Below are 27,096 nucleotides of genomic sequence, written 5' to 3'. Positions count from 1 at the left end.
ATTACCCACTTACGCACCATCGCTGCGTTGGCAGCCCAATAATACCCACAGAGGTTGGGCAGCGCCAGCCCCCCCCATCCCTGCCCCGCTCCAAAAACACCCTTCTAACCCTCTGAGTCCCATGCACCCATACAAATCCCGTACTACTCCTGTTGACCCTCCTAAAAAAGGCCTTCAGGCCCTGAAGACCCCATTGATATCTCCCTGGCCGCATCCCGCTTACGGAGCTGATGCACCAGCATCCTACTCGCCTTCTCCCCATATTCATACACTGCTCCCTGTGCCTTCCTCCACTGAGCTTCCGCCTTTCTGGTGGTCAGCAAGTCGAATTTGGCCTGAAGACTACGTCACTCCCCCAACAATCCCTCCTCTAGAGCCTCCGCGTATCTCCTATCCACCCTCACCAACTCCCCACCAGCCTCTCCCTCTCTCTCTGCTCTCTGCTCTCTCCTCTCCCTATGGGCTCGGATGGAGATCAACTCCCCTCTAATCGCCGCCTTCAGTGCCTCCCAGACCGTCCCCACTCAGATCTCCCCATTATCAGGGGGGCCTCACGGTAGCATGGTGGTTAGCATCAATGCTTCACAGCTCCAGGGTCCCAGGTTCGATTCCCGGCTGGGTCACTGTCTGTGTGGAGTTTGCACGTCCTCCCCGTGTGTGCGTGGGTTTCCTCCGGGTGCTCCGGTTTCCTCCCACAGTCCAAAGATGTGCGGGTTAGGTGGATTGGCCATGCTAAATTGCCCGTAGTGTAAGGTTAATGGGGGGATTGTTGGGTTACGGGTATACGGGTTACGTGGGTTTAAGTAGGGTGATCATTGCTCGGCACAACATTGAGGGCCGAAGGGCCTGTTCTGTGCTGTACTGTTCTATGTTCTATGTTCTATCATTGGCCTCCAGGCACCTCTCGATACAACCTCAAACCCGCCCGCCCACCTCCTCGTCTGCCAGCAGCCCCACCTCCAAGTGCCAGAGCGGGCGCTGGTCTCTCTCCTCCCCCAGCTCGAGGTCCACCCAGTGCGGGGCATGATCCGAAATGACTATCGCTGAATATTCGGCATCCTCCACCCTCAAAATCAGCCCCCTGCTTATAATACAAAAGTCGATCCGGGAATAGGCCTTATGCACATGGGAGAAGAATGAAAACTCCCTGGCCCTCGGCCTCGCAAACCTCCAAGGATCCACCCCTCCCATCTTCTCATCTGATCCATAAATCCCCTCAACACCTTAGCCGCCGCTGTCCTCCTACCCGTCCTGGACCTGGATCGATCCAATGGGGGATCCCCCCCCCGGTCTCCAAATCTGGAATGCGGCCCAACATGCGCCGCATAAAACCTGCATCGTCCCAGTTCGGGGCGTATACGTTCACCAGCACCACCCGCTCCCCCTGCAGCTTGCCACTCACCATCACATACCTCCTGCGGCTGTCCGCCACCACATTTGACGCCTCAAACGACATTCTCTTTCCCACCAGGATTGCCACCCCCCGATTTTTTGCATCCAGCCCTGAATGAAACATTTGGCCTACCCATCCCTTCCTCAGTCTAACCTGGTCCGCCACCTTCAGGTGCGTCTCCTGAAGCATGGCCATGTCCGCCTTCAGGTGCGTGAACACACGGGCCCGTTTGACCGGCCCATTCAGTCCCCTCACATTCCAAGTTATCAGCCGGATCAGGGGGCACCCTGCCCCCCCCTCCCCCGCCGACTAGCCATAACCCTTCCCCTGCCCTCCACTGGCCAGCGCCCCCCGCTCGGCCCGTTCCCCACGGCGGCAAACCCCCATCTCGACCCCCCCTGCATACTCCAGCTCCTCCCTGGCCATTCCAGCAGCCTCCTCTAAGGCAGCTCCCAGTGTCGGCCCAAGCCCCTCGCGGGACCCCAGCCCCCTTCCCACCATCAGCTCCCCACACTGCAAGTCTACCCCCCGCCTCGAGCCCATCCACCGAACCCACGCAAAAAGACAGTGCCCCACCCGCCCTGAAAACAACACAGAACCAGCATTAAACAGAAAGCCCCCCTCAGAAAAATAGCACAATTACATACAGACCCCCGCACCCAACCCTCAGTTTGAGTCCAACTTCTCGGCCTGCACAAAGGCCCACGCCTCCTCCGGGGACTCGAAGTAAAAGTGTCGGTCCTTGTAGGTGACCCACAAACACGCCGGCTGCAACATGCCAAACTTCACTCCTTTCCTATGTAGCACCGCTTTCGTCTGGTTGTACCCGGCCCTCCGCTTAGCCACCTCCGCACTCCAGTCCTGGTAGATCCACACCACCGCGTTCTCCCACCTGCTACTCCGCTCCTTCTTGGCCCACCAGAGCACACACTCCCGGTCAATGAACCGGTGGAACTGCACCAGCACCGTCCGTGGCGGCTCATTCGGCTTGGGCCTCCTTGCCAGTATTCTGTGGGCCCCCTCCAGCTCCAGGGGCCCCTGGGAGGACCTAGCTCCCATCAGCGAATTCAACAGGACGACCACGTAGGCTCCCAGGTCTGACCCCTCCAGTCCCTCCGGGAGGCCCAGGATCCGCAAATCTTTCCGCCTCGACCGGTTCTCCATCTCCTCGAACCGCTCCTGCCACTTTTTATGGAACGCCTCATGCATCTCCACCTTTACCGCGAGGGCTGAGGCCTCATCCTCTCTTTCAGAGGCCTGCTGTCGGATCTCCCGGATTGCCACCCCCTGGGCTGTCTGCGTCTCCAGCAGCTTGTCGATTGAAGCCTTCAACAGCTCTAGCAGCTCCGCTTTGAGCTCTCGAAAGCAGCGCTGGAGAGTCTCCTGCTGCTCCTGCGCCCACTGCCTCCATGTCTCTAGGTCACCGCTGGCTTCTTGTGCTTCTTCCCTCGCTTTTTCTTTGGCGCTGCCACCGCTATCTTGCTCGCCCCACTCCTGGTCCAGGCCATATACCGATGGGGAACTGCTGCTGACTCCTTCCCACGTCGGGAATCGTCGAATATGTACCGCTGGGGGCCCTAAAAAGAGCCCAAAAGTCCGTTCCTGGCGGGAGTTGCCGAACGTGCGGCTTAGCTCCGCATAGCCGCAACCGGAAGTCATAGATCAAGATCTTTAAGTAAGTGCTACCAATTTGGAGTCTAAATAAAGTTGCTGAATTTGTGGCATTTAATATTCAAAACAGATGTCAGATAAATTAAAGTGATATCTGATGCTTCTTTAAATATTAAATAGATGTGAAATGCAGGGAAATTGTTCTTGTTGATTTAACTGACCCCCATTGCAACCTTGGGTTGGTGGCATTTGGAAAACTTTCTATTTTAACTCTTCAAATACTAATGGTTTTAAATGAACAGTTTGAAATTTTCATAAGTACTGCTTCAAAGATCAAAGCATTCCTGTTTTTATCATTCTTTGTTACTGTCACAGACTGTCGCCGCATTTGCAGTTTCTGCCGTAGCATCACAGTGGGAAAGGACCGGAAAGCCATTCAACCCACTACTTGGTGAAACCTATGAACTTAGAAGGTGATGTACAAATTGCAAGATTTCACATAAATAACCTCTATTTGTACAAGTTACATTGGTAGCAGTTCCAGAAATGTACCAATTACACATCTCTCAAAGAAATCAATGTGGTAAATTTATAGATCCAGGACCCAATTATAAGAAGCTGTTTTAATGAGGGTTGATTGATGTTCCGTGCCCTTTTGAAATAATGTCAGAAATGCCAATAGTAAATATTTTCGGGGGTGGGTGGGGTTCAAAATTATTGATTTTTACCATCAGGATTAACATTTCCTGCTGAACTCAGTTATTTCATTTGTAACTTTCGGTCTTTGATGTTAATGGAATATGCTCTTGAGCGTGTTTTTGCTGTAATTTTCTTGCTTCCCCCATTCATTTGATCTTGTTGGACAGAGCACAGCATGTTTCTATTAAGTGCCAAAATGATAAATAACTTGGCCCTTTTATGCTACAGATGAATCTGCCCAACTCCCTTTTAGCAATTACTGTTTTTGTAGAAAGGAATTAAATTTGGATGAGATTGGAAATTTATTTGAGCGTAAGATAAGGTGACCCAATCATTTTTATTTTTGAATTACTCTAAACTAGCAATTTGCTAATCAGAATGACAGTACCTGAAAAGTAATTTAATTTGAAGGGATCTTTGGATGTCTTGTGACCTATTTGCCATTATAGATATGCTGAATTTAAACCATTTGGAAACTTCCAGAATTAGACTTTATTTTTTCTAGTGTGAGCAGGATTGTTTTGATTTAATGGTTTTGTTTTGTTTTGGCAGGGATGACCTGGGATTTAGGCTTATATCTGAACAGGTTAGCCATCACCCACCGATCAGTGCATTTTACTCAGAAAGCATTAATAAGGATTTTGTTTTCCATGGCTCGATCTATCCAAAGCTTAAATTTTGGGGTAAGAGCGTAGAAGCAGAACCACGAGGAACGATCACACTAGAACTTAATAAGTAAGTATGTTTATATTTTTGAGAAAGGAAAGCTTCACCCCAATCCCAATTTTGAATAATTGAATAAAATATATTTAACACTTAACAAGTAACATCATTTGCATTAACATTTCATAAGGATTACCCGAAAATTCTAAATGAGCATACTGCTGAAGGCATTTTTATTTTTTTTTGTTGCTAAAATCACCCTATTAAATCTTTTGTTACAATGAATAGGTTAAAATTGCAGCTTATGTTTGGAAAAATTACTGTTCTGTAATATCATAATTACATATACTTTGGGAAAGAGAAGACCTCTGGCCCATCTATACTATCTTCAAACCTCCCATCAGATTCCTTACTAGCATGGATCTATTTATTTCCTCAACAGGAATTCATCAAGTCCCCGGTTGAATGCTGTTAGTTTACAACAAAGTCTTGTAAACTTCTTTCAATATTTTTACATTTTTTTATGTTTTAGATTGTATTGAGGGCAAGTGGCCTACTTCTCCTAATACGTCTGCTTGCATGTTATTACACAGAAGCAGGTCTTCAGTCAAACAGGTCCGTGTTGATTGTTATGCTCCACATTAGTCCACTTTTGCTCTTTTAACACCATCAACATTCCCTCTTATGTTTATCTAGCTTCCCCTTAAATGCATTTATGCTATTGGCATTATGGCATTAGTTACTTCTTTCGGTAGTGCATTCCACATTCTTACCACGCTGGGTTAAAAGAAAATATTAGGTTGAATTTATTAGTGAATATTTATGGACAGTATTTGTGGCTGGCCAGTAAATGGAAACACCTTTTCATCTACCATAATTGAACACTTTCATAACACCTTTTACATCAACCATAATCGAACACTTTCATAACCTTAAAGGCCTCTTTGAGGCCACCCCCACTGCCTTCCCTTTAGAAAATACAGTGCCAGCCTGTTCAATCTTTCTCAGGAAGAAGACATTGCTGGGAATGAGATGGAACAAGTGGACTAAGAGCGTATGGGGAGCATATGGATTAGAAATGGAGAAGAGCAAGAAACATTCTAAAGTAGAACTTTAAATTGAAAAGAGCTAACTTTAATGGGACGAGAAAGGATCTGGTCAGGGTAAAAGTGAACCAAAGAATGACTGAAAAATCTGTAATGGAACAATTAGTAATCTTTAAGCAGGAGGTTTCAGGAACAGACTGGATAATTCCAACAAGGGCAAAATGATAGGGGAATCAAAGCCAGGGTTCCTTGGATGATGAGGGAGAGAATATGATGAAACAAACTACAGGGGGCTGGATTCTCCGTTCATGAGACTAAGTGTTGGCACTGGGGCAGGATTCGTGGACTTTCACGACAGCACAACTGGCGCTGAACCTGGATTGATTCAGCGACTGTATAGGGGCTAGCATTGGCGCCAAGTGGAAACCAATCGATTTCAATGAAAAACGGTGCAGGATTCGCCGGGTCTGTGATTGACACTCGGGATGCTGACAAGCTGCAGCCGCATATACACATTACAATCCCCTCACAGTTATCCCAACCAACAAGATGGCACTGGTTGCGCTGGAGCACGCCCATACAGCTGATGGTCAGCTGGGGTAAGAGGGAACCTAGTGGGGGCTGGTCCGGGGGAGACACCTATACAACCCATGGCCCTAAGTTCACAGTGGTCTCTCAACGGCATGTGCAGCTGCATGGCTGCCTTTCTGGCTGCAACAATGGTGTTCTGTGCCTGTCCACCCCGACCACAGCCCAAAAACCGCTACTCCCCCCGGCCAGCGACACAACTGTCAGCAAACTGTGGCAAAGGTGGACACTTTCCGTATGCCTTCTCTCTCCCTCAGCAGCCACGTCGGTGGTTTCACAATTTCTAAAAGCACAAGTGAACCGCGCCATCGGGAATTCTGCCCATCGAAGGTGAAGTATTGCGGCGACCCTGCCGAATACTGGATAAGGCTTTTAATAATATACAAACGTTTACTGTACATGCGTTCCAGACCGCATTGACACCACTGTCGAGGTGATGGAGAATTGCGATTTGGTGTCAAGAACAAAGAAAAGTACAGCACAGGAACAGGCCCTTCGGCCCTCCAAGCCCGTGCCGACCATGCTGCCCGACTACACTACAATCTTCTACACTTCCTGGGTCCGTATCCCTCTATTCCCATCCTATTCATGTATTTGTCAAGATGCCCCTTAAATGTCACTATCGTCCCTGCTTCCACCACCTCCTCCGCCAGCGAGTTCCAGGCACCTACTACCCACTGTGTAAAAAAAACTTGCCTCGCACATCTACTCTAAACCTTGCCCCTCGCACCTTAAACCTATGTCCCCTAGTAATTGACCTCTCTACCCTGGAGAAAAGCCTCTGACTATCCACTCTGTCTGTGCCCCTCATAATTTTGTAGACCTCTATCAGGTCGCCCCTCAACCTCCGTCGTTCCAGTGAGAACAAACCGAGTTTATTCAATCGCTCCTCGTAGCTAATGCCCTCCATACCAGGCAACATCCTGGTAAATATCTTCTGCAACCTCTCTAAAGCCTCCACATCCTTCTGGTAGTGTGGCGACCAGAATTGAACACTATACTCCAAGTGTGGCCTAACTAAGGTTCTATACAGCTGCAACATGACTTGCCAATTCTTATACTCGATGCCCCTGCCAATGAAGGCAAGCATGCCGTATGCCTTCTTGACTACCTTCTCCACCTGTGTTGCCCCTTTCAGTGACTGTGGACTTGTACACCTAGATCTCTCTGACTTTCAATACTCTTGAGGGTCCTACCATTCACTGTATATTACCTACCTGCATTAGACCTTCCAAAATGCATTACCTCACATTTGTCCGGATTAAACCCCATCTGCCATCTCTCCGCCCAAGTCTCCAAACGATCTAAATCCGGCTGTATCCTTTGACAGTCCTCATCGCTATCGCAATTCCACCAACCTTTGTGTCGTCTGCAAACTTACTAATCAGACCAGTTACATTTTCCTCCAAATCATTTATATATACTACGAACAGCAAAGGTCCCAGCACTGATCCCTGAGGAACACCACTAGTCACAGCCCTCCAATTAGAAAAGCACCCTTCCATTGCTACTCTCTGCCTTCTATGACCTAGCCAGTTCTGTATCCCCCTTGCCAGATCACCCCTGATCCCGTGTGACTTCACCTTTTGTACCAGTCTGCCATGAGGGACCTTACTGAAGCCCATATAGACAACATCCACTTACCTGCATCAATCATCTTTGTGACCTCTTCGAAAAACTCTATCAAGTTAGTGAGACACGACCTCCCCTTCACAAAACCATGCTGCCTCTCACTCATACGTCCATTTGCTTCCAAATGGGAGTAGATCCTGTCTCGAAGAATACTCTCCAGTAATTTCCCTACCACTGACGTATGGCTCACCGGCCTGTAGTTCCCTGGATTATCCTTGCTACCCTTGTTAAACAAAGGAACAACATTGGCTATTCTCCAGTCCTCCGGGACATCACCTGAAGACAGTGAGGATCCAAAGAATTTTTTCAAGGCCTCAGCAATTTCCTCTCTAGCCTCCTTCAGTATTCTGGGGTAGATCCCATCAGGCCCTGGGGACTTATCTACCGTAATATTTTTCAAGACGTCCAACACCTCGTCTTTTTGGATCTCAATGTGACCCAGGCTATCTACACACCCTTCTCCAGACTCAACAACCACCAATTCCTTCTCTTTGGTGAATACTGACGCAAAGTATTCATTTAGTACCTCGCCCATTTCCTCTGGCTCCACACATAGATTCCCTTGCCTATCCTTCAGTGGGCCAACCCTTTCCCTGGCTACCCTCTTGCTTTTTATGTACGTGTAAAAAGCCTTGGGATTTTCCTTAACCCTATTTGCCAATGACTTTTCGTGACCCCTTCAAGCCCTCCTGACTCCTTGCTTAAGTTCGTTCCTACTTTCCTTATATTCCACACAGGCTTCATCTGTTCCCAGCCTTCTAGCCCTGACAAATGCCACCTTTTTCTTATTGACTAGGCCTACAATATCTCTCAATATCCAAGGTTCCTGAAATTTGCCGTATTTATCCTTCTTCCTCACAGGAACATGCGGTCCTGAATTCCTTTCAACTGACACTTGAAAGCCTCCCACATGTCAAATCGGCACCTTCTGCGATTTTGGTGTCAGAACCTATTCTCCACCCTATCGCGTTTCCTAATTTCAGCTTCAGCCGATGGAAAATCCCGCCCAGGGTGTATGATGCACATTAGGTAAATTCTTCAAGCAGAACCAGGCCAAAAACAGTAAGGTGAGAGGGGAAGTGAAGTGGAAAATAAAAATGGCAAACAGAGAATATAACAATAGAATTAACAAAATTGAAATCCAAAACTCTTGGTAGGATTCTCCGTCCAGCGAAGCCCAGCACACTGCCAATAGGTGGTTTTTCGGTCACCCTCCGGTGGTGGGGGGGGGGAGAGCTTTTTTTCAGCCATGCTGGCTGTACCTGGTGGTGGGACTCACGGCCTCTGCCGTCTGTGCCCAGGCCCGGTGTACGGAGGCGGGTGGTGGCCTTCTCACCCCGGGGAACAGGGTGGCTTGCCTCTCCTTCATGTCCAGCAGGTTCTCCAGCTTGGCTTCGGCAAACCGAGGTGCCGCTCTCCATGTTGCCATCTTGTTGGCTGGGATGAGTGTGTGTGGGGAATGGAGTGCTAATATGTAGCTGCAGCTTGCCTCTCGAGTGGCAACCCCGACCCCAGCGAATCTGACACCGAGCAATGCAAGCATCAGGAAACTCGCAGCCAAACACGCTCGTTCTGTGACTTTGTTCTCACTTGGGTGAATCATGCCCTAGGTTGGAGAAGCTGGGGTTGTTCTCCTTGGATCAAGAGAGATTAAGGAGGGATTTGATTGAGATATACAAAAATATGACTGATTTAGATAAGGAGGGGAAAGGAAAGTTGTTCGTAGCAGCTGATGGTACAAGGTCTAGGGATGAGAGATGCCGAAGGAATGTCAGGATGACATTTTTACACAATGAATGATCATGAACTGTAACTCGCTGCCCTCAAGGATGGTGGAAGCTGGGCTATCGATCATTTCAGAAGGAATTTGGAAGGACACTTGAGGGAAATAAACTTGCCGGGTTATCTAGTTATTGAGGCAGCAAAATGGGACTGACTGGATTGCACTTCAGAGAGCGAGAATGAACTTAATGAGACAAATGGTCTGCTTTCTGGTTGGAATGACTCTAGGCTACATTTGTCTGTGGGAAATTCAATGGCTTGGCTACCTACTGACTGATGCCAATCATTCTAAATAACAGGCCAATTAATCCTTATTTTAAAATAATTTTTAATTCATTCCGCTTCATTCTGGATCACAGTCTTCACCTTCGACAAGTTCTTCATCCAGACACATGGGGACCAAATTCGCACATCAATATGCCAACATCTTCATGCACAAGTTTGAACAAGACCTCCTCACTGCATAGGACCTTCAACCGACGTTATACACCAGATACATCGATAACATTTTTTTCCTTTGGGCCCACGGCGAAGAATCACTGAAACGACTACACGATGAGATCAATAAGTTCCACCCAACCATCAGATTCACTATGGACTACTCTCCAATCAGTTGCATTCTTGGGCACACTCATCTACATCAAGGACGGTCACCTCAGCACTTTGCTTTACCGCAAGCCCACGGATAACCTCACAATGCTCCACTTCTGCAGCTTCCACCGTAAACACATTAAAGAAGCCACCCCCTATGGGCAAGCCCTCCGTATACACAGGATCTGCTCAGACGAGGAGGAGCATAACAGACGTTTACAGATGCTGAAAGATGCCCTCGTACGAACGGGATATGGCGCTCGACTCCTCGATCGACAGTTCCAACACGCCACAGCGAAAAACCGCACTGACCTCCTCAGCAGACAAACACGGGACACAACTGACAGAGTACCCGTCGTCGTCCAGTACTTCCCCGGAGCGGAGAAACTACGACATCTTCTTCGCAGCCTTCAACACGTCATCGATGAAGATGAACATCTTGCCACGGTCATCCGCACACCCCCCACTACTTACAACCGTGCAACCTCCAACAAACCATTGTTTGCAGCAAGCTACCTAGCCTTCAGAACAGCGACCACGACACCACACACCCCTGCCATGTCAATCTCTGCAAGACATCCCAGATCATTGACATGGGTACCATCGTTACACGTGAGAACACCACCCACCAGATACGTGGTACATACTCGTGCAACTCGGCCAACGTCGCTGCAGGAAAGGGTGTCCCAAAGCGTGGTACATTAGCGAGACCATACAGACGCTGCGACAATGGATGAACGGACATCGCGCGACAATCGCCAGGCAGGAATGTTCCGTTCCAGTCGATAAACACTTCAGCAGTCAAGGGCATTCAGCCTCTGATCTTCGGGTAAGCATTCTCTAAGGCGGCCTTCAGGATGCGCGACAACGCAAACTCGGCGAGCAGAAACTTATAGCCAAGTTCTGCACACATGAGTACGGCCTCAACCAGGACCTTGGATTCATGTCACATTACATTCATCCCCCACCATCTGGCCTGGCCTTACAAAATCTTACCAACTGTCCAGGCTTGAGACAATTCACACCTCTTTAACCTGTGATTATCCCTCTCTCTAGTTGCTCCGTTTGGACCTCTAAAGATTTAATTACCTGCAAAGACTCGCATTCAAAGTATCGGCTTGCATCTTTGACTTTGTCTACATATATATTTCTGGAAACTACCTCTTCATTCACCTGAGGAAGGAGCAGTGCTCCGAAAGCTAGTGATTCGAAATAAACCTGTTGGACTTTAACCTGGTGTTGTAAGACTTCTTACTATTTTAAAATAATGCTGGGATTTTATCAGGATGCAGCCAGCACATGAAAGATATCCTTATTCAGCCTTTTATTTGAGGGGCCCTCTCCTTCTCCTTTCAGTCTTGGCTGCTGATATCTCGATCAGTGGTGCTTCCAACCCTCTAATTAGGTAGCTATCCCAATAGCAGCTTTTTAATTGACCACTGCTATTAAAACATTCCCACGTGGACTTGGGGCCTGCTTTTGGTCCTGGTGGCGGGACGATGTGGATTTTTATAAAATCTAGTCCAATGACTATTAAAATTTGTAACATTTTATTTTGAGGACAACTGCAAAATTCTGCAAAATGCCATATGCATCTTAATTGTAATAACAGATAATGCTTGGTTCAGAGATGTTTTTATCTTAAGTTTAAAATGTTCTTAATCCTTTATTAATGGGGGTGGCATGGCTGGTGCGAGTTGAATGAGTATAGGTGAAGGAATGTACATTTTGCTCGTATACTGGTCGATATCAGGAGTAAATGACACGTAATGAATGCATGTACTCCAATTATTGCACTGAGCAATATGTTGTTGAAATTGGTTGTTTTATTTTTTTCAGGCACAATGAGGCCTATAGTTGGACAAATCCCTCATGTTGTGTGCATAATGTAATAATTGGCAAACTATGGATAGAACAATATGGAACAGTAGAAATTGTTAATCACAGGTAAGTAAAACAGTGGAACTAGAAAAACATTCAGAAATGTTAGATCTCTTGCTCCACAAATGCTGCCTGGCCTCGCATTTCTGCCATTTTCTATTTTTTTATTCCTTGGGAAGAGCTCTTTCTGAATATGCCTGATAATTCTTTTAGTCTTTTTATAATTGTAACTTATTCATGTACTGTCATAAAATGGTTGATTTGTACAGATAATTTTGAAATTTAACTATTGCGTTAAATGTAAAGGATGCCCAATAGCTGTGAAATTGTAGATAGGTCAACTTTTCTTGAAATTTAAAAGCAAATGAGTGTTCTTTTTACAAATGCTAATTTGAAGAAATGTGTATTTTTTTTTACCAAACACTGCTCCTCTTGACTCACTCCAATCTTAGCTAAATTGAACTCAGCAAGGTGTTCTCTTTTCTGTTAACAAATCTGCTGTTGATTTTTATTTTGCTGTTCAAAACCTGCATATGCACACTTGGTTCAGATTTTACAGCATCAACTATTGGCTAGACTAATCATCTGATAGATTGAGATTTATTTTGAGACTCTGTACCATAGTCTGGATGTGCTGTTCTAACCCCCAGGTGGAGATTAAATGATAATTGGGTTATTATTGCTACCTCCCATGAGTTAACTATGGGCAGGGGGAACTTCAATTGTGTGTGGTATCCTAGGCTGGACAGGTCGAATCCCAAGTCCTTCACTACATCAGGGGTGGCAAAGGAACTATTGGTGTTCATGGAACAGATTGGGTTGGGGGGGACGGGGGCAAACCCGTGGAGATTTAGACATCTGAGTGATACGGAGTTTTTATTTTCCTATGTTCATTTGGTTTACTCCTGTATTGATTTTATTGTTTCAGTAAGTCTTTGATCCCTGGGTGGGTGGGGGAGTATACTCGTAGATAGTAATATAGGATCGGATCATGTCCCACGTTATGTAGATCTGTTGTTGGAGGCAGGCTGCTCTCTGCGACCCCCTCCCCCTGTGGAGGTTGGACATGGCGTTGCTTGCAGAGAAGATTTTTGTGAGCGGATATCCTTTGCCATTGGGGGTATGTGGAGTTAAATAAGAACGGGGAGGTATTGCTCTCCACACCCTGAGAAGCACTGAAAGCAGTTACTCGTTGGGAGATAATTTCATATCTGGAAGGGTGGAGAGGCAGAGACTGGTGGACACTCGTACCCCAATGCTGGAGCTTTTGGCAGAGAGAAAGAAATTACAGATGATCTTTGAGTTGTTGTCAACAGGGAATGCGGTAAGCAAGCTTCATCACAAGGGGAGATGTTTTATGAATATGGGCAGAAGGCCAGCCCTTGTTAGCCTCACCAGCTGAGGCAACAGGCTGCCTCCTGGGAGATTATTCAGGTCAGGGACTTGTTTTTTGAGGGCTTGGTTTTTGCTAGAGAACATAGAACATACAGTGCAGAAGGAGGCCATTTGGCCCATCGAATCAGCACCGACCCATTTAAACCTCACTTCCACCCTATCCCCGTAACCCAATAACCCCTCCTAACCTTTTTGGTCACTAAGGGCAATTTATCATGGCCAATCCACTTAACCTGCACGTCTTTGGACTGTGGGAGGAAACCGGAGCACCCGGAGGAAACCCACGCAGATACGGGGAGAACGTGCAGACTCCACACAGACAGTGACCCAGCGAGGAATCGAACCTGGGACCCTGGCGCTGTGAAGCCAGAGTGCTATCCACTTGTGCTGCCCATAAAGTCAGTTAGGTGTTTGAGACTTTTTACTGTGGGCTGTATAAGTCTGAACCTCCTGGGGAGGTATCGACAGTGGTACAATTTTTAGATAAGTTGACCTTTCCGGAGGTGGAGACGCCAATTGGACAGGAGGAGATTTTGAACTGTATTTATCTAGTTGAGTTTTATGAACAGTTTGCTGGGCTGCTGGTTCCACATATGTTGGATATGTTCAACAATTATTTGTCTTGGACGTGGGATACTGCCAGCCACTCTGGCGCAGGCATCGATCGCCTTGATCTTGAAAAGGGGCAAGGATCTGACTGGGTGTACTCGGTCTTAGTCCCGATCTGTTTCTGTTAAATGGTGACGCAAAACTGGTAGCTAATGTGTTGGCAACTTGCTTGGAGCCTTGCCTGCCTGGAGTGGTTTTGGAGGAGCAGGCAACATTTGTTAAGTGCAGGCAGCTCTTCAGCCATCATTAGCACACTCTTGAATGTGGTTCTGTTGCCCTCCTCAGTGGCTCAGCCAGAGGTGATTATCTCGATGGACTTGGAAAAGGCGTTTGATCGGGTTGAGTGGAGGCACCTTTTTGAAGTTATGGAGTGATTTGGTTTTGGGCCATGATTTATATCCTGGGTTAGGCTTTTGTACAGGGCTCCCACTGAGTGTCCGTACCAATGCCTTGAGCTCACTCAGTTGAACAGGCGTACAAGGCAGGGATGTCCGTTATCCCCACTGCTGTTTGCGTTAGCAATTGAGGTGCTGGCCATTGCACTTAGAACATTTTCTAAGTGGAGGGGGATATAGCGTGGATGGAGGGAGCATAGGGTATCCCTATATGCGGACGATTTGTTGCTGTACATTATGGATCCTCTTTCCAATGTCGGGGAGCTGTTGGAGATGCTTAGGAAGTTTGGTTCCTTCTCTGGGGCAGCACTGGGGCACAGCGGTAAGCACAGCTGCCTCACAGCATCCGGGACCTAGGTTTGATTCCAACCTCTGGTGACTGTCCGTGTGGAGTTTGCACTTTCTCCCCATATCTGCGTGGGTTTCCTCCGGGTGCTCAGGTTTCCTCTCACAGTCCAAACAGGTGCAGGTTAGGTGTATTGTCCATGCTAAATTGACCCTAGGTTGGGGTTATGGGGACAGTGTGGGCCTAGGTAGGGTGCTCTTTCATGGGGTCAGTGCAGACTCGATAGACTGCATGGCCTCCATTTGCACTATAGGGATTCTATGAAGTCAAACCTTGGCAAAAGTGAATTTTTCCTGGTTAACCCCTCTGGGAGGGTAGCTGAACTGGGGACGCGATTGTTCCGTCTGTATAGGACTAGTTTCTGGTATCTGGGAATTCGGATGGCTCATGATTGGGCCTTACTCCATAAACGTAATTTGGCAGGTCTGGTTGATGGGATGAAGGCTGATTTGAAGAGGTGGGTCGCTGTCGGAAGAGTCAAAACGGTGAAAACGAATATCCTTCCAAGGTTTTTGTTTATGTTTCAGTGCCTCCCAGTCTTTCTTTCTAAGGCTTTCTTTGGTAGGGTCAATAAGTTAATATCTACTTTTTCTTGGGTAGGCAAGACCCCTCTGGTACGTAGGGCGTTTTATTACAGAGGGATAGTCGATCGGGGGGAGGTTGGCGGGTTGGCACTACTTAATCAGCTGTATTATTACTGGGCAGCAAACATGGATAAGGTACGGGGGTGTGGTTTAAGGATCCAGACTCTCTATGGGGGTAGATGGAGGAGGCGTTTTGCACAGGATCGGGCTTGAGGGCTCTTGTTACCGTCCATACCCAGTGATAATAGCCTCTTGGAGGATTTGGAACCAATTTAGGCAGCATTTTAAATTAGGCACTATGTCATTGTTGGTGTTGAGCTGTAGGAATCACAGGTTTGTGCTGTCTGGTCTAGGTTCAACGTTCAGAGCAGTTGCAAGACTTTGTGTGTAAAGAGCTTCTATTGTTCCCCTGGTGCTAGTGCCGTCGCTTTTGGATAGGCTTCTGTCTTTGAATGAGCTCGGAGAGGAAAGGATCTCAGACATTTATGGACAGATGTTGGTGAAGAAGCAGGCTCCTTTGGAATAAGTAAAGAGGAAGTGGGAGGATGGGTTGGCAGTGGTCATGGGGGGGTGGAGTCTGGAGTGAAGCTCTTCGTAGGGTCAACTCCATCTCTTCTTTTGCAAGGTTAAGTTTGATACACTTTAAGGTGATGCATAGGGCGTACATAATTAAGGCGCGTATGAGTGGGTCCTGGGGACGGGGGGGTGCAGTGAGATATTCGCCACTTTCCGGCGCCTGTTCGGGGAGGCTGTTACGGGAACGGGCTGTTTCAAAATAATATCAGGGATTCTTGGAGTTTAAGGTGGAGCCATGCCCGATGGTGGCCACCTTTTGGAGTTTCAGACTTACTGGAGCTGCGGGAAGGGAAGAAGACAGATGTCTTGGCCTTCGCCTCTCTAAAAGCCCGGAGGTAAGTCTTGCTCGGATGGAGGTCCCTGGTGTTGCCTCAGGCTTTGGCTTGGGTAGGGGATCTGGTGGATTTTCTGCAGTGGAACATAAAGTATACTCTTAAAAGGGTCGATGGATAAGTTTCACTCAAGGTGGCAGTCAATCATTTTTTTTAAGGAATTGGTTAGCTTCAGCTGTAAGGGGGTGGTGTTGGATAGTTTGGTAGGGCTTTCTTTGGGAGGGGGTTAGGTGAGGTTAGTCTTGGTACGAGGCTGGGTTAGGTTGGAGAGGATTGCGTTGGGGATATTTTGTTTTGTAATAATGTCAAATTTGAATGGTTTGAATATTTTGTTTTGTATGTTCTAATGAAAATTTTTGAATATAAATATTTTTTTTCAAAAACGTATGATGGTGGATAGGGAATGACTAGTGGCCAGAATTCCGGCGGAATTCTCTGATCCCGCTGCAATGAATGGAATTTTGGGTGAGCGCCAAATTTTCTATTCTCGCTGGCAGTGGTAGCAGGCGAACTCTGACGGGAGAATCCCGGCCAATATTTAAGGAACAATTTTATGTATTGCAACAGTTCTACTATTTTTTTTCTAACCCAAAAACAAAACAAAAAAAGCGGTCTCAATGGCTAGCAAAAAAAACAGTTGTAAAAGCTTCAGTAAGTATATAAAAAGAAAAAAAAGGTTAGTGGAGACAAAGGCAGGTCCATTACAGTACAAAACAGGATAATTTAGTGGAGAATAAGGAAATGGCAAAGCAATTAAACAACTGCTTCAGTTCTGTCTTCACAGAGGAAGACAAATAATTTCCCAGAAATGCTAAGGAATCACGGGTTTACTGAAAATGTGAAATTGAGGACATTTGCTTTGCTAGGAAAATGGTGTTGCAAGGGCGGCATGGTGGTGCAGTGGATAGCAGTGCCCGCCTCAAGACACTGAGGACCTGGGTTCGATCCTGGACCTGGGTCACTATCCGTGTGGAATTTGCCGATTCTCCCCATATCTGCATGGGTCTCACCCTCACAACCCAAAGATGTCCAGGGTAGGTGAATTGGCCACGTTAAATTGCCCCTTAATTGGAGAAAAAAAAGATTGGGCACTATTGAAAAAGGGAAATTAGTGTTGGAGAAATTACTGAGACTGAAAACCAATAAATTCCCAGGGTCTGATCTACATCTCTGGGTACTAAAGGTTGCCATGGAAATAGTGGCCACATTGGTTGTCATCTTCCAAAGCTCTACAGATTCTGGATCTGTCCCAGCTGATTGGAGGGTCGCAAATGTAACCCCACTATTTTTAAAAAAGGAGTGAGGGAGAAAACAAGAAATTAGACTGGTTAGCCTAACATCAATAGTAGGGAAATGCTGGAGTCTATTATAAAGGATGTGATAACAGGACAGTTTATACTGTCAATGGGGATTAGAAAAAGTTGACCTGGATTTATGAGAGGGAAATCATGTTTGACAATCCTACTAAGTTTTTTGAGGATGTAATTGGTAGAATTGAGAAGGATGAAGCAGTGGTTGTGGTGTATTTTGATTTTCCAAAAGCTTTGGAAAATGTCCCACATAAGAGGTAAGTGTGCATCCCAAAACTGTGCCCATATTAGAACATAGCACAGTACAGGCCACGATGTTGTGCCGACCATTTATCCTAATCGAAGATCAACCTAACCTACACCCCTTCAATTTACTGCTGTCCATGTGCTTGTCTAAGAATCGCTTAAATGTCCCTAATGACTCCACCACCTCTGCTGGCAGTGCATTCCACACACCCACCATTCTGTGTAAAGAACCTACCTTCCTCCAATCACCGTAAAATTGTGTCCCCTCGTGACAGCTATTTCCACCCTGGGGGAAAAGTCTCTGGCTATCCACTCTATCCATGCCTCTCATCACCTTGTACACCTTTATCAAGTCACCGCTCTGCCTTCTTTGCTGCAGTGAGAAAAGCCCTAGCTCCCTCAACCTTTCTTCAGAAGACATGCCCTCCAGTCCAGGCAGCATCTTGGTAAATCTCCTCTATACCATCTCCAAAGCATCCACATCCTTCCTATAATGAGGTAACCAGAACTGGACACAATATTCCAAGTGTTGTCTAACTAAGGTTTAATAAAGCTGCAGCAAAACCTCACTGCTCTTAAACTCAACCCCGCTGTTAATGAAAGCCAACACACCATATGCCTTCTTAACAACCCTAGAAACCTGGGTGGCAACTTTATGGGATCTATGTACGTGGAGCCCAAGATCCCTCTGTTCCTCCACACTTCCAAGAATCCTGCCTTTAACCCTGTATTCAGCATTCAAATTCGACCTTCCAAAATGAATCACTTCACATTTATCAAGGTTGAACTCCATCTGCCACTTCTCAGCCCAGCTCTGCATCCTGTCAATATCCTGTCGTAACCTGCAACAACCCTCAATGCTATCTACAACTCCCCCATGTGTGTCATCGGCAAACTTACTAACCCACCCTTCCACTTGCTGATCCAAGTCATTTATAAAAACAACAAAGATCAGAGGTCCCAGAACAGATCCTTGCAGGACACCACTGATCACCGACCTCCAGGCGGAATACTTTCCATCCACTAGCACTCGCTGCCTTCTTTCGGCCAGCCAATTCTGTGTCCAGACAGCCAAATTTCCCTATATCCCATGCCCACTAACTTTCTGAATGAGCCTACCATGGGGAATGTTATCAAATGCCTTACTGAAATCCATACACAGCATCCACTGCCTGACCTTCATCAATGTGTCTCGTCACATCCTCAAAGAATTCAATGAGGCTTGTGAGGCATGAGTTGCCCCTCACAAAGCTATCTTCAATCAAACTGTTTTTCTAAATAATCATAAATCCTATCTCAGAATCCTTTCCAATATTTTGCTCAGCACAGACGTAAAACTGATGGGTCTGTAATTCCCAGGGATTTCCCTATTCCCTTTCTTGAACAGGGGAACAACATTTGCCTCCCTCCAATCATCCGGTACTACTCCAGTGGAGAGTCAGGACGCAAAGATCATCGCCAGCAGCGCAGCAATCTCCTACCTCGCTTCCCTAGTAACCTTGGGTATATCCAGTCAGGCCCAGGGGACTTATCTATCCTGATGCTTTTCAAAATTTCCAGCACATCCTCCTTAATATCAACATGTTCGAGTCTGTTAACCTGGTTCACACTGTTGGCATGAGCAACAAGGCCCCTCTCTCTAGTGAATACTGAAGCAAAATATTCATTTAGGGCCTCCCCTACTTCCTCAGACTCTAGGCACAAGTTCCCTCCACTATCCCTGATCGGCCCTACTCTCACTCTGATCATTCACATATTTATCACATAAGTGTAGAACGCCTTGGGGTTTCCCCCAAACCTTCCCGCCAGGGCTTTTTCATGTCCCCTTCTAGCTGTCCTCAGTCCATTTTTGAGTTCCTTCCTGGCTACCTTGTAACCCTCTCGAGCTGTGCCAGATCCTTGCTTCCTCAACCTTACGTATGCTTCCTTCTTCCTCTTGACTAGAAGCCCCACTTCACTTGTCATCCAAGGCTCCTTCACCTTACCATTCCTTCCTCGTCTCAGTGGGACAAACTATCCAACACTCGCAGCAAGTGCTCCTTAAACAACCCCCACATTACTGTTGTGCATTTCCCCAAAAACAATTGTTCCCACTTTATGCTCCTCAGCTCCTGTCTAATGGCAGTGTAATTTCCCCTCCCCCAATTAAATACCTTCCCATACTGTGTGTTCCTATCCCTCTCCATGACTATGGTAAAGGTCAAGGAGTTGTGGTCACTGTCACCGAGATGCTCTCCCACCGAGACATCTGACACCTGACCTGGTTTGTTGCCGAGCACCAAGTCCAATATTGCCTCCCCCCTAGTCGGCCTGTCCACATATTGAGTCAGGAATCCTTCCTGTACACACCTGACAAAATATGTTCCATCCAAACCATTTGCACTAAGGAGGTTCCAGTCAATATAAGGGAAGTTGAAGTCATCCATGAAAACAATTCTGTTACTTTTGCACTTTTCCAAGATATGCCACCCAAACTGTTCCTCTATCTCTCTGCTGCTATTTTAATAGAAAACTCCCAATAAAGTGACTGCTCCTTTCTTGTTTCTGACTTCCACCCATACTGACTCAGTAGACAAACCCTCCTCAATGACCTCCTTTTCTGCAGCTGTGTTGCACTCCCCAATTAACATTGCCACTCCCCCTCTTTTACCTCCCTCTCTATTCTTCTGAAAACATCTAAACCACGGAACATCTAACAACCATTCCTGCCTCTGTGAAATCCATGTCTCCGTAATGGCCACAACATCGTAGTTCCAAGTACTGATCCATGCTCTAAGTTCATCTCCCTTATTCCTGACACGCTTTGCATTGAAATAAATGGGGCGGTATTCTCCGCTCACGATAAAAATCGGGATGGCCGTCGTGAAATCGGCCGAGCTTCACGACGGCCTTGGGGCCCGCTCCCCGCACCAAATTCACCCCCACCCAGGGGGCTAGGAGCGGGCCCCCGTCGTTCCCGGCTGCGACCTTGTCGCGCCGGAAATGACGCGGAAACGGCGCTTTTCTGATGTCATCCGCACATGCGCGGGTTGCCGGTTCCAACCCGCGTATGCGCGGATGACATCAGCGTGCAGATGGCACGAACCCGCGCATGCGCGGTGCCGTCTTTCTCCACCGCCTCCCGGCAAGACGTGGTGGCTTGATCTTGCCGGGCGGCGGAGGGGAAAGAGTGCGTCCGTTTTGGACGCTGGCCCGACGATCGGCGGGCACCGATCGCGGGCCTGTCCCCTCCCGAGCACAGTCACGGTGCTCCCGTCCAAATCGGGCCCCTAGATGCCCCAAACGGGCATCTGCCGCCCGTTTCACGTATACAGCGACCAGGTGTGGTTGTTGCCGTGGTGAAACGGGCGTGAAGGGCCGGCCGCTCGGCCCATCAGGCTCGGAGAATTGCCGTTCGCCGTCAAAAACGGCGAGCGGCAATTTTTCCCAGCGGGGGGGGGGGTGATCGCTGGGGGCGCCAGAGGGGCGTAAAAAATGCCGGGAGGCCCTCCCACAATTCTCCCACGCCACGTGGGGAGCGGAGAATTCCGCCCATGCACTTTTTTTTTTTTTTTTATTTAGATTACCCAATTATTTTTTCTATTAAGGGGCAATTTAGCGTGGCCAATCCACCTACTCTGCACATTTTTGGGTTGTGGGGGCGAAGCCCACGTAGACACGGGGAGAATATGCAAACTCCACACGGACAGTGACCCAGAGCCGGGATCGAACCTGGGACCTCAGCGCTGTGAGGCGGTTGTGCTAACCTCTAGGCCACCGTGCTACCCCGCCCATGCACTTTTAACCCATTCCACTGAGTGCAACTTTGCCCTATTAACTGTCTATCCTTCCACATAGACTTGCTGCATACTATTTCTGCCTGTTCAACAGCTACCCTTTCCTCTGATCCATAGCTCTGGTTCCCATCCACCTGACAAACTAGTTTAAACCCTCCCAAAGAGCTCTTGCAAACCTCCTACCCAGGATATTGGTGCCCCTCCAGTTTAGGTGCAATCCGTCCTTCATGATTCTAGATTGCCCTGCCGGGGAAACAAGATCTCCATATTTTACCTGTCCAGCCCCTTCGTAATTTTAAATGCTTTAGTGAGATCATCTCTCATTCTTCTAATCTCCAGAGAATATAGACCCAATTTGCTCACCCTCTCATCATAGGTCATCCTCACCCCAGGGTCCAATCTAGTGAACCTTCATTGTACTGTATTCAATGTAAGTATATCCTTCCTTAAATATTGAGACCAAAATTGCACACAGTATTCCAGGCCGGGTTTGATTCCTGTCTTGGATCACTGTGTGTGTGAGGAATCTGCATGTTCTCCCCGTGCCTGTGTGGGTTTCCTCCGGGTGCTGCGGTTTCCTCCCACAAGTCTCAAAAGACGTGTTTGTTAGGTGAGTTGATCATTCTAAACTCTCGCTCAGTGTACCCGAACAGATGTCATGGAGTGGCGACTAAGGGATTTTCATAGTAACTTCATTGCAGTGTTAATGTAAGCCTACTTGTGACACAAAGATTATTATTGTTATTAAATTCTTGGATAACTGCAGCAGGATTTGTTTATTCCTGTACTTCAAGCCCCTTGCAATAAAAGTCCGCATGCCATTTGCGTTGCTAATTGCTTACTCTACCTGCATGCTAGCTTTCTGCATTGTTGTGCGAGTACACCCAGGTCTCTCTGAACATCAATATTTACAAATTTCATGCCTTAAAATATTCTGCTTTTTAATTCTTCCGGCCAAAGTGAACAATCTTCTACTTCTCCGCATTATACTTTATCTGCCACCTTGTTGCCCACTTCCTTAACTTGTCTATATCTCTTTTCAGCCTCTGTATCCTCCTTACAACTTGCATTCCCACCTAGCTGTGTATTATCAGCAAACTTAGATACATTACTCTCCATATCTTCACCTAATTCATCAGTGTAGATTGTAAAAAACTGTGTTCCCAGTATTGATCCTTGCTGATTTTTTCAGCTAAAATCGTTTCTATCTGATGTCCTTTTATCATCCTTTATTACCCATCTCCTTTACCAGCCTGCCTGTCTTTTTGAAATACTGTCTACCTTGGAATATTTATTTCCCAATCTTGGTCACCTTGTAACCATGGGCGGTATTCTCCGCCGGCTCCAAAAATCGCGGAGGCCGAGGTTCACGACGGCCTCGGGGCCCACTCCCCACACCTAATTCACCCGCACCCGGGGGGCTAGGAGCGGGCCCCCGTCGTTCCTAGCTGCGACCTCGGCCGCCGGAAATGACGCCCGAACGGCGCTTCGCGGATGTCATGCGCGCAGACGATGTGAACCCGCGCATACGTGGTGCTGTCTTTCTCCACCGCCGCCTGGCAAGACGTGGCGGTTTGATCTTGCCGGGCGGCAGAGGGGAAGGAGTGCGTCCGTTTTGGACGCAGGCACGACGATCGATGGGCACCAATCGCGGGTCTGTCCCCTCCGGAGCACAGTTGCCCGGGCCGCTGGATGCCCCAAACGGGCATCCGGCGCCCGTTTCACGAATGCAGCGACCAGGTGTGGTTGCTGCCGTGGTGAAACGGGCGTGAAGGGCCGGCCGCTCGGCCCATCGGGCTCGGAGAATCGCCGTTCGCCGTAAAAAACGGGGGTGGGGGTGGGGGAGAATCGCTGGGGGCGCCAGGGGGACGTAAAAAATGTCGGGAGGCCCTCCCACAATTCTCCCACGCCACGTGGGGAGTGGAGAATTCCGCCCCACGTCTCTCTAATGGCAATTAGATCTGAATCATTTACCTCTGTTTGTGCCACTTGTTCATCTATCTTAATGCCAATTCTTCATGTATTTAGGTAAAGCGACTTCAATTTTTTTTAAAATCTACTATTCCCTTCATGGACTTGTGCACTATCGTCATTAAGCACTCTCCCTCCTGTCCCACTCAACTTGTCTTTACCCACACCAATATATTTCTTATTGCCTCAACTTTTTTGATGTATAAATCTCCCCAGCATGGTAGCATTGTGGATAGCACAATTGCTTCACAGCTCCAGGGTCCCAGGTTTGATTCTGGCTTGGGTCACTGTCTGTGCGGAGTCTGCACATCCTCCCTGTGTGTGCGTGGGTTTCCTCCGGGTGCTCCGGTTTCCTCCCACAGTCCAAAGATGTGCAGGTTAGGTGGATTGGCCATGATAAATTGCCCTTAGTGTCCAAAATTGCCCTTAGTGTTGGGTGGGGTTACTGGGTTATGGGGATAGGGTGGAGGTGTTGACCTTGGGTAGGGTGCTCTTTCCAAGAGCCGGTGCAGACTCGATGGGCCGAATGGCCTCCTTCTGCACTGTAAATTCTATGAATTCTATGATAAACCCTGTTCATAAAAACTGTTTTCCTCCACTCTGACCATATTTGCTGGTGCATGCTTAAGGGGATATCATCCCTGTGACACTCCCCTCTCCTGACATCTAGCCATGGGTTGGATGGAATTTATGGTGCTACCTTCACCAGTCAGAATTCCCAGTGTAACATCTTTGAGTTGGAGATTTAGTGCTTCTGTTTCCCACCCAATTTTAATATAAGAACATAAGAACTAGGAACAGGAGTAAGCCATCTGGCCCTTTGAGCCTGCTCCACCATACAATTAGATCATGGCTGATCTTTTCTACCTCTTTTGTTTCTGTTCTCTCTTAAGCCTGAACTCCGTTCTGAGCATCGATAATTTGGGTTCTTTACACTTAATCTACACTTATTTACAAGCACAGTGGGCTAAACAGCTGGCTTGTAATGCAGAATAAGGCCAGCAGCGTAGGTTCAATTCTGTACCGGCCTACCTGAACAGGTGGCGGAATGTGATGACTAAGGGCTTTTCACAGTAACTTCATTGAAGCCTACTTGTGACAATAAGCGATTATTATTATTACAAGGGTTTTTCTAGCTTCCTCCATGAAATTTAGAGATGTAAATCTGTACGTTCATAATGAATCTTCGAACCTCATACTCTGGGAAGATTCAAAATCTGATCTTCACTTACTGCTTATTGTACGTTCATTAGATAAAAGATTAAAGTGAATTTGCTTGAATTCTTTATTTTAATTTTTAATCCACAAATGATAGTTGGCATTTGCATTAGCATAATTCTTCCAATGAATCACAAGCTTGTATTGTGAACAATGTTACATCCAGGTGATATAGAATGATTGGGTATTAATTCCATATCTCTACTCCAAAGCTGACCTGAAATCAAATATTATAAAAGTTCCTTTGCAATTTTCTGTATTATGACGTATGTTTCTTCCCTTTGCAGCACTGGTGAAAAATGTTTGCTGCATTTTAAACCATGTGGGCTTTTTGGAAAAGAACTGCACCGAGTTGAAGGATACATTCAGGACAAAAGGTTTGTTTGAAGGAATTGCATGGATATGTTTAATGTTGTAACAATTACAATTAGGGGCTGGTTTAGCTCACTCAGCTAAATCGCTGGCTTTTAAAGCAGACCAAGCAGGCCAGCAGCACGGTTCGATTCCCGTACCAGCCTCCCCGGACAGGCGCCGGAATGTGGCGACTAGGGGCTTTTCACAGTAACTTCATTGAAGCCTACTCGTGACAATAAGCGATTTTCATTTTCATTTAAATTAGTAGTGAGTCCTTGTATTTGAAAAAATACTTCATTTGGTTGAGGACATAGTGAAAGGTACTATATAAATGCACCTTCTTTTTTCATTTTCTCTCGCTCTCTTTCCAATAACTGGAAGCAAAAAATTGTCTACTGTATATAGTTCAAGTTTATTTTCCTAATGTAATGTCATCTCCTCATTAAACTAAAACCAAATTCTGTGCATTTTCTTCCTGCACAGTAAAAGGAAGGTTTGTGTGATTTATGGCAAATGGACTGAATGTCTGTGGTGCGTGGACACTAACACCTATGAGACCTACAAGAAAAATGATAAGAAGGGTGGAGACCAAAAGAAATTTAAAGAGGTAAGCTCTTTTTGCTGCTTTTGTGTACTATGGAAGTGAACTTTACTTTGGATGTATACTAGTTTATTGAACATTTTGAATAAAACCAGCAGTTATGTTGAAACAGATGTCACCTGTTCCAGCTTCTCACTCTACTACTCTAACTTTGAAAACAACTTCTGTATGTACATGGCATTTCTGCTGAACATCTGTCAAAGTTACAGCAGAAGAATAGGATGGACGCAAAGGAAATGTGTCCCCATTTGACTTTTTTTCTCCTCTATAGATCACATTGGGTAGAAATTTAAGGATGACAAACGATTGGTGCTGGCCATCCTGAGAGTCGGCACTTAACAGGCAGCCGCTGACTCTTGAACTCCCACTGCCATGTAACACTCAGTTGAGTGTTGATTGGCAGTGGGCAAGACTTTCACCCACCCTTAGAAAGAAGTCCCGCACGTGAGAGCTGTTCACCTTCCCGCCTGACATGGAAAAAAATGTAAATGTCACTTGCCTATTGATGCACAATCAATGGACACGAAACGTAGATGAAGTCCGAACGATAGGCTTTAATGCACAAGAAGTGTGCCCGGCAGCAGACGTACAGAAGAAAGGCCGACTGCCGGGAAGCACAGGTTCTTATATCCCGCCTCGTAGGCGGAGCTACCTACCTCTTAGCCAATCGGCAGAGAGCCATGTGACTTTTTCGGGCCAATGGGCAGCGAGTCCTCTGCACCAATAGCAGCTCACTTCCAGGTACCGTAATACCCCTAGTCATACTACCACATTCACCCCTTGTTGAAAAAGAGCCGGGGGGGGGGGGATGGTATGGGAAACGTGGACATGAGGGGGGCGTGTCTCGTGAGTGCGTGAGAGACTGGTAGTATGATAGAGATGTTTAGGTTGTACCATTGCATTGATGGCTGCCCACTGGCCCACAATTATGTGCAAAATACAACAACTATGTACAGTGTATAAAATTGGGGGGGGGGAACAAAAAAAATGGAGAACAGACAAGGAAAACAAGAGTCCATCCGCAGGCAAGAGTCCACCAGTAAGTCACATCGATTCGATCGGGCGCCTTTGATGTCCTCCTTGACCTGCGTAGCTGTGCCAGCGACGTTGGACTCCGGGAGCGATGATCCTGTTCCTGTGTCCATACCCCTGGTCGGAGCTAGCGGGGAGGGGCGTCTTGTCCGCTGGGCCGTAGGGGTGTCGGGGGGGGGGGGTTGCTGGGGGAAGTTGGGGTTGAGGGGGGGTGCTGGTGCTGGGGGGGTGTGGCTGAGATCCGGCGGGTGCCAGGTCCCGAAGGGAGACCGTGTTCTGTTGGCCGTCGGGATACTCCACATACACGTATTGCGGATTTGCGTGGAGTAGCTGGACTCTTTCGACCAGCGGGTCCGACTTGTGCACCCGCACGTGCTTCCGGAGCAGGATGGGCCCGGGGGTAGCCAGCCAGGTCGGGAGCGGGGTACCTGAGGAAGACTTCCTGGGAAAAACAAGAAGGTGTTC

At 47.3% G+C, this 27,096-nt stretch overlaps 1 protein-coding gene across 6 annotated transcripts in view; it reads left to right on the top strand.

Moving 5' to 3' along the window:
• The window catches only part of osbpl2b (oxysterol binding protein-like 2b), a 132,603-nt gene that overhangs the window by 78,665 nt on the left and 26,842 nt on the right, over positions 1-27,096 (top strand). For all 6 annotated transcript variants that reach the window (XM_038803524.1, XM_038803528.1, XM_038803522.1 and 3 more), the window contains 5 exons: positions 3,380-3,477; positions 4,256-4,438; positions 11,845-11,952; positions 24,932-25,021; positions 25,482-25,605. In XM_038803524.1, coding sequence (XP_038659452.1) covers positions 3,380-3,477; positions 4,256-4,438; positions 11,845-11,952; positions 24,932-25,021; positions 25,482-25,605 — 603 coding nt within the window. The remainder of the gene's footprint in view (positions 1-3,379; positions 3,478-4,255; positions 4,439-11,844; positions 11,953-24,931; positions 25,022-25,481; positions 25,606-27,096) is intronic.

This window comes from Scyliorhinus canicula, chromosome 7 (assembly GCF_902713615.1).
Source record: "Scyliorhinus canicula chromosome 7, sScyCan1.1, whole genome shotgun sequence".
NCBI classification, from domain to species: domain Eukaryota; kingdom Metazoa; phylum Chordata; class Chondrichthyes; order Carcharhiniformes; family Scyliorhinidae; genus Scyliorhinus; species Scyliorhinus canicula.
The sequence above is the reverse complement of the archived record's forward strand: the minus strand, read 5'-3'. Positions and strand labels throughout refer to the sequence as shown.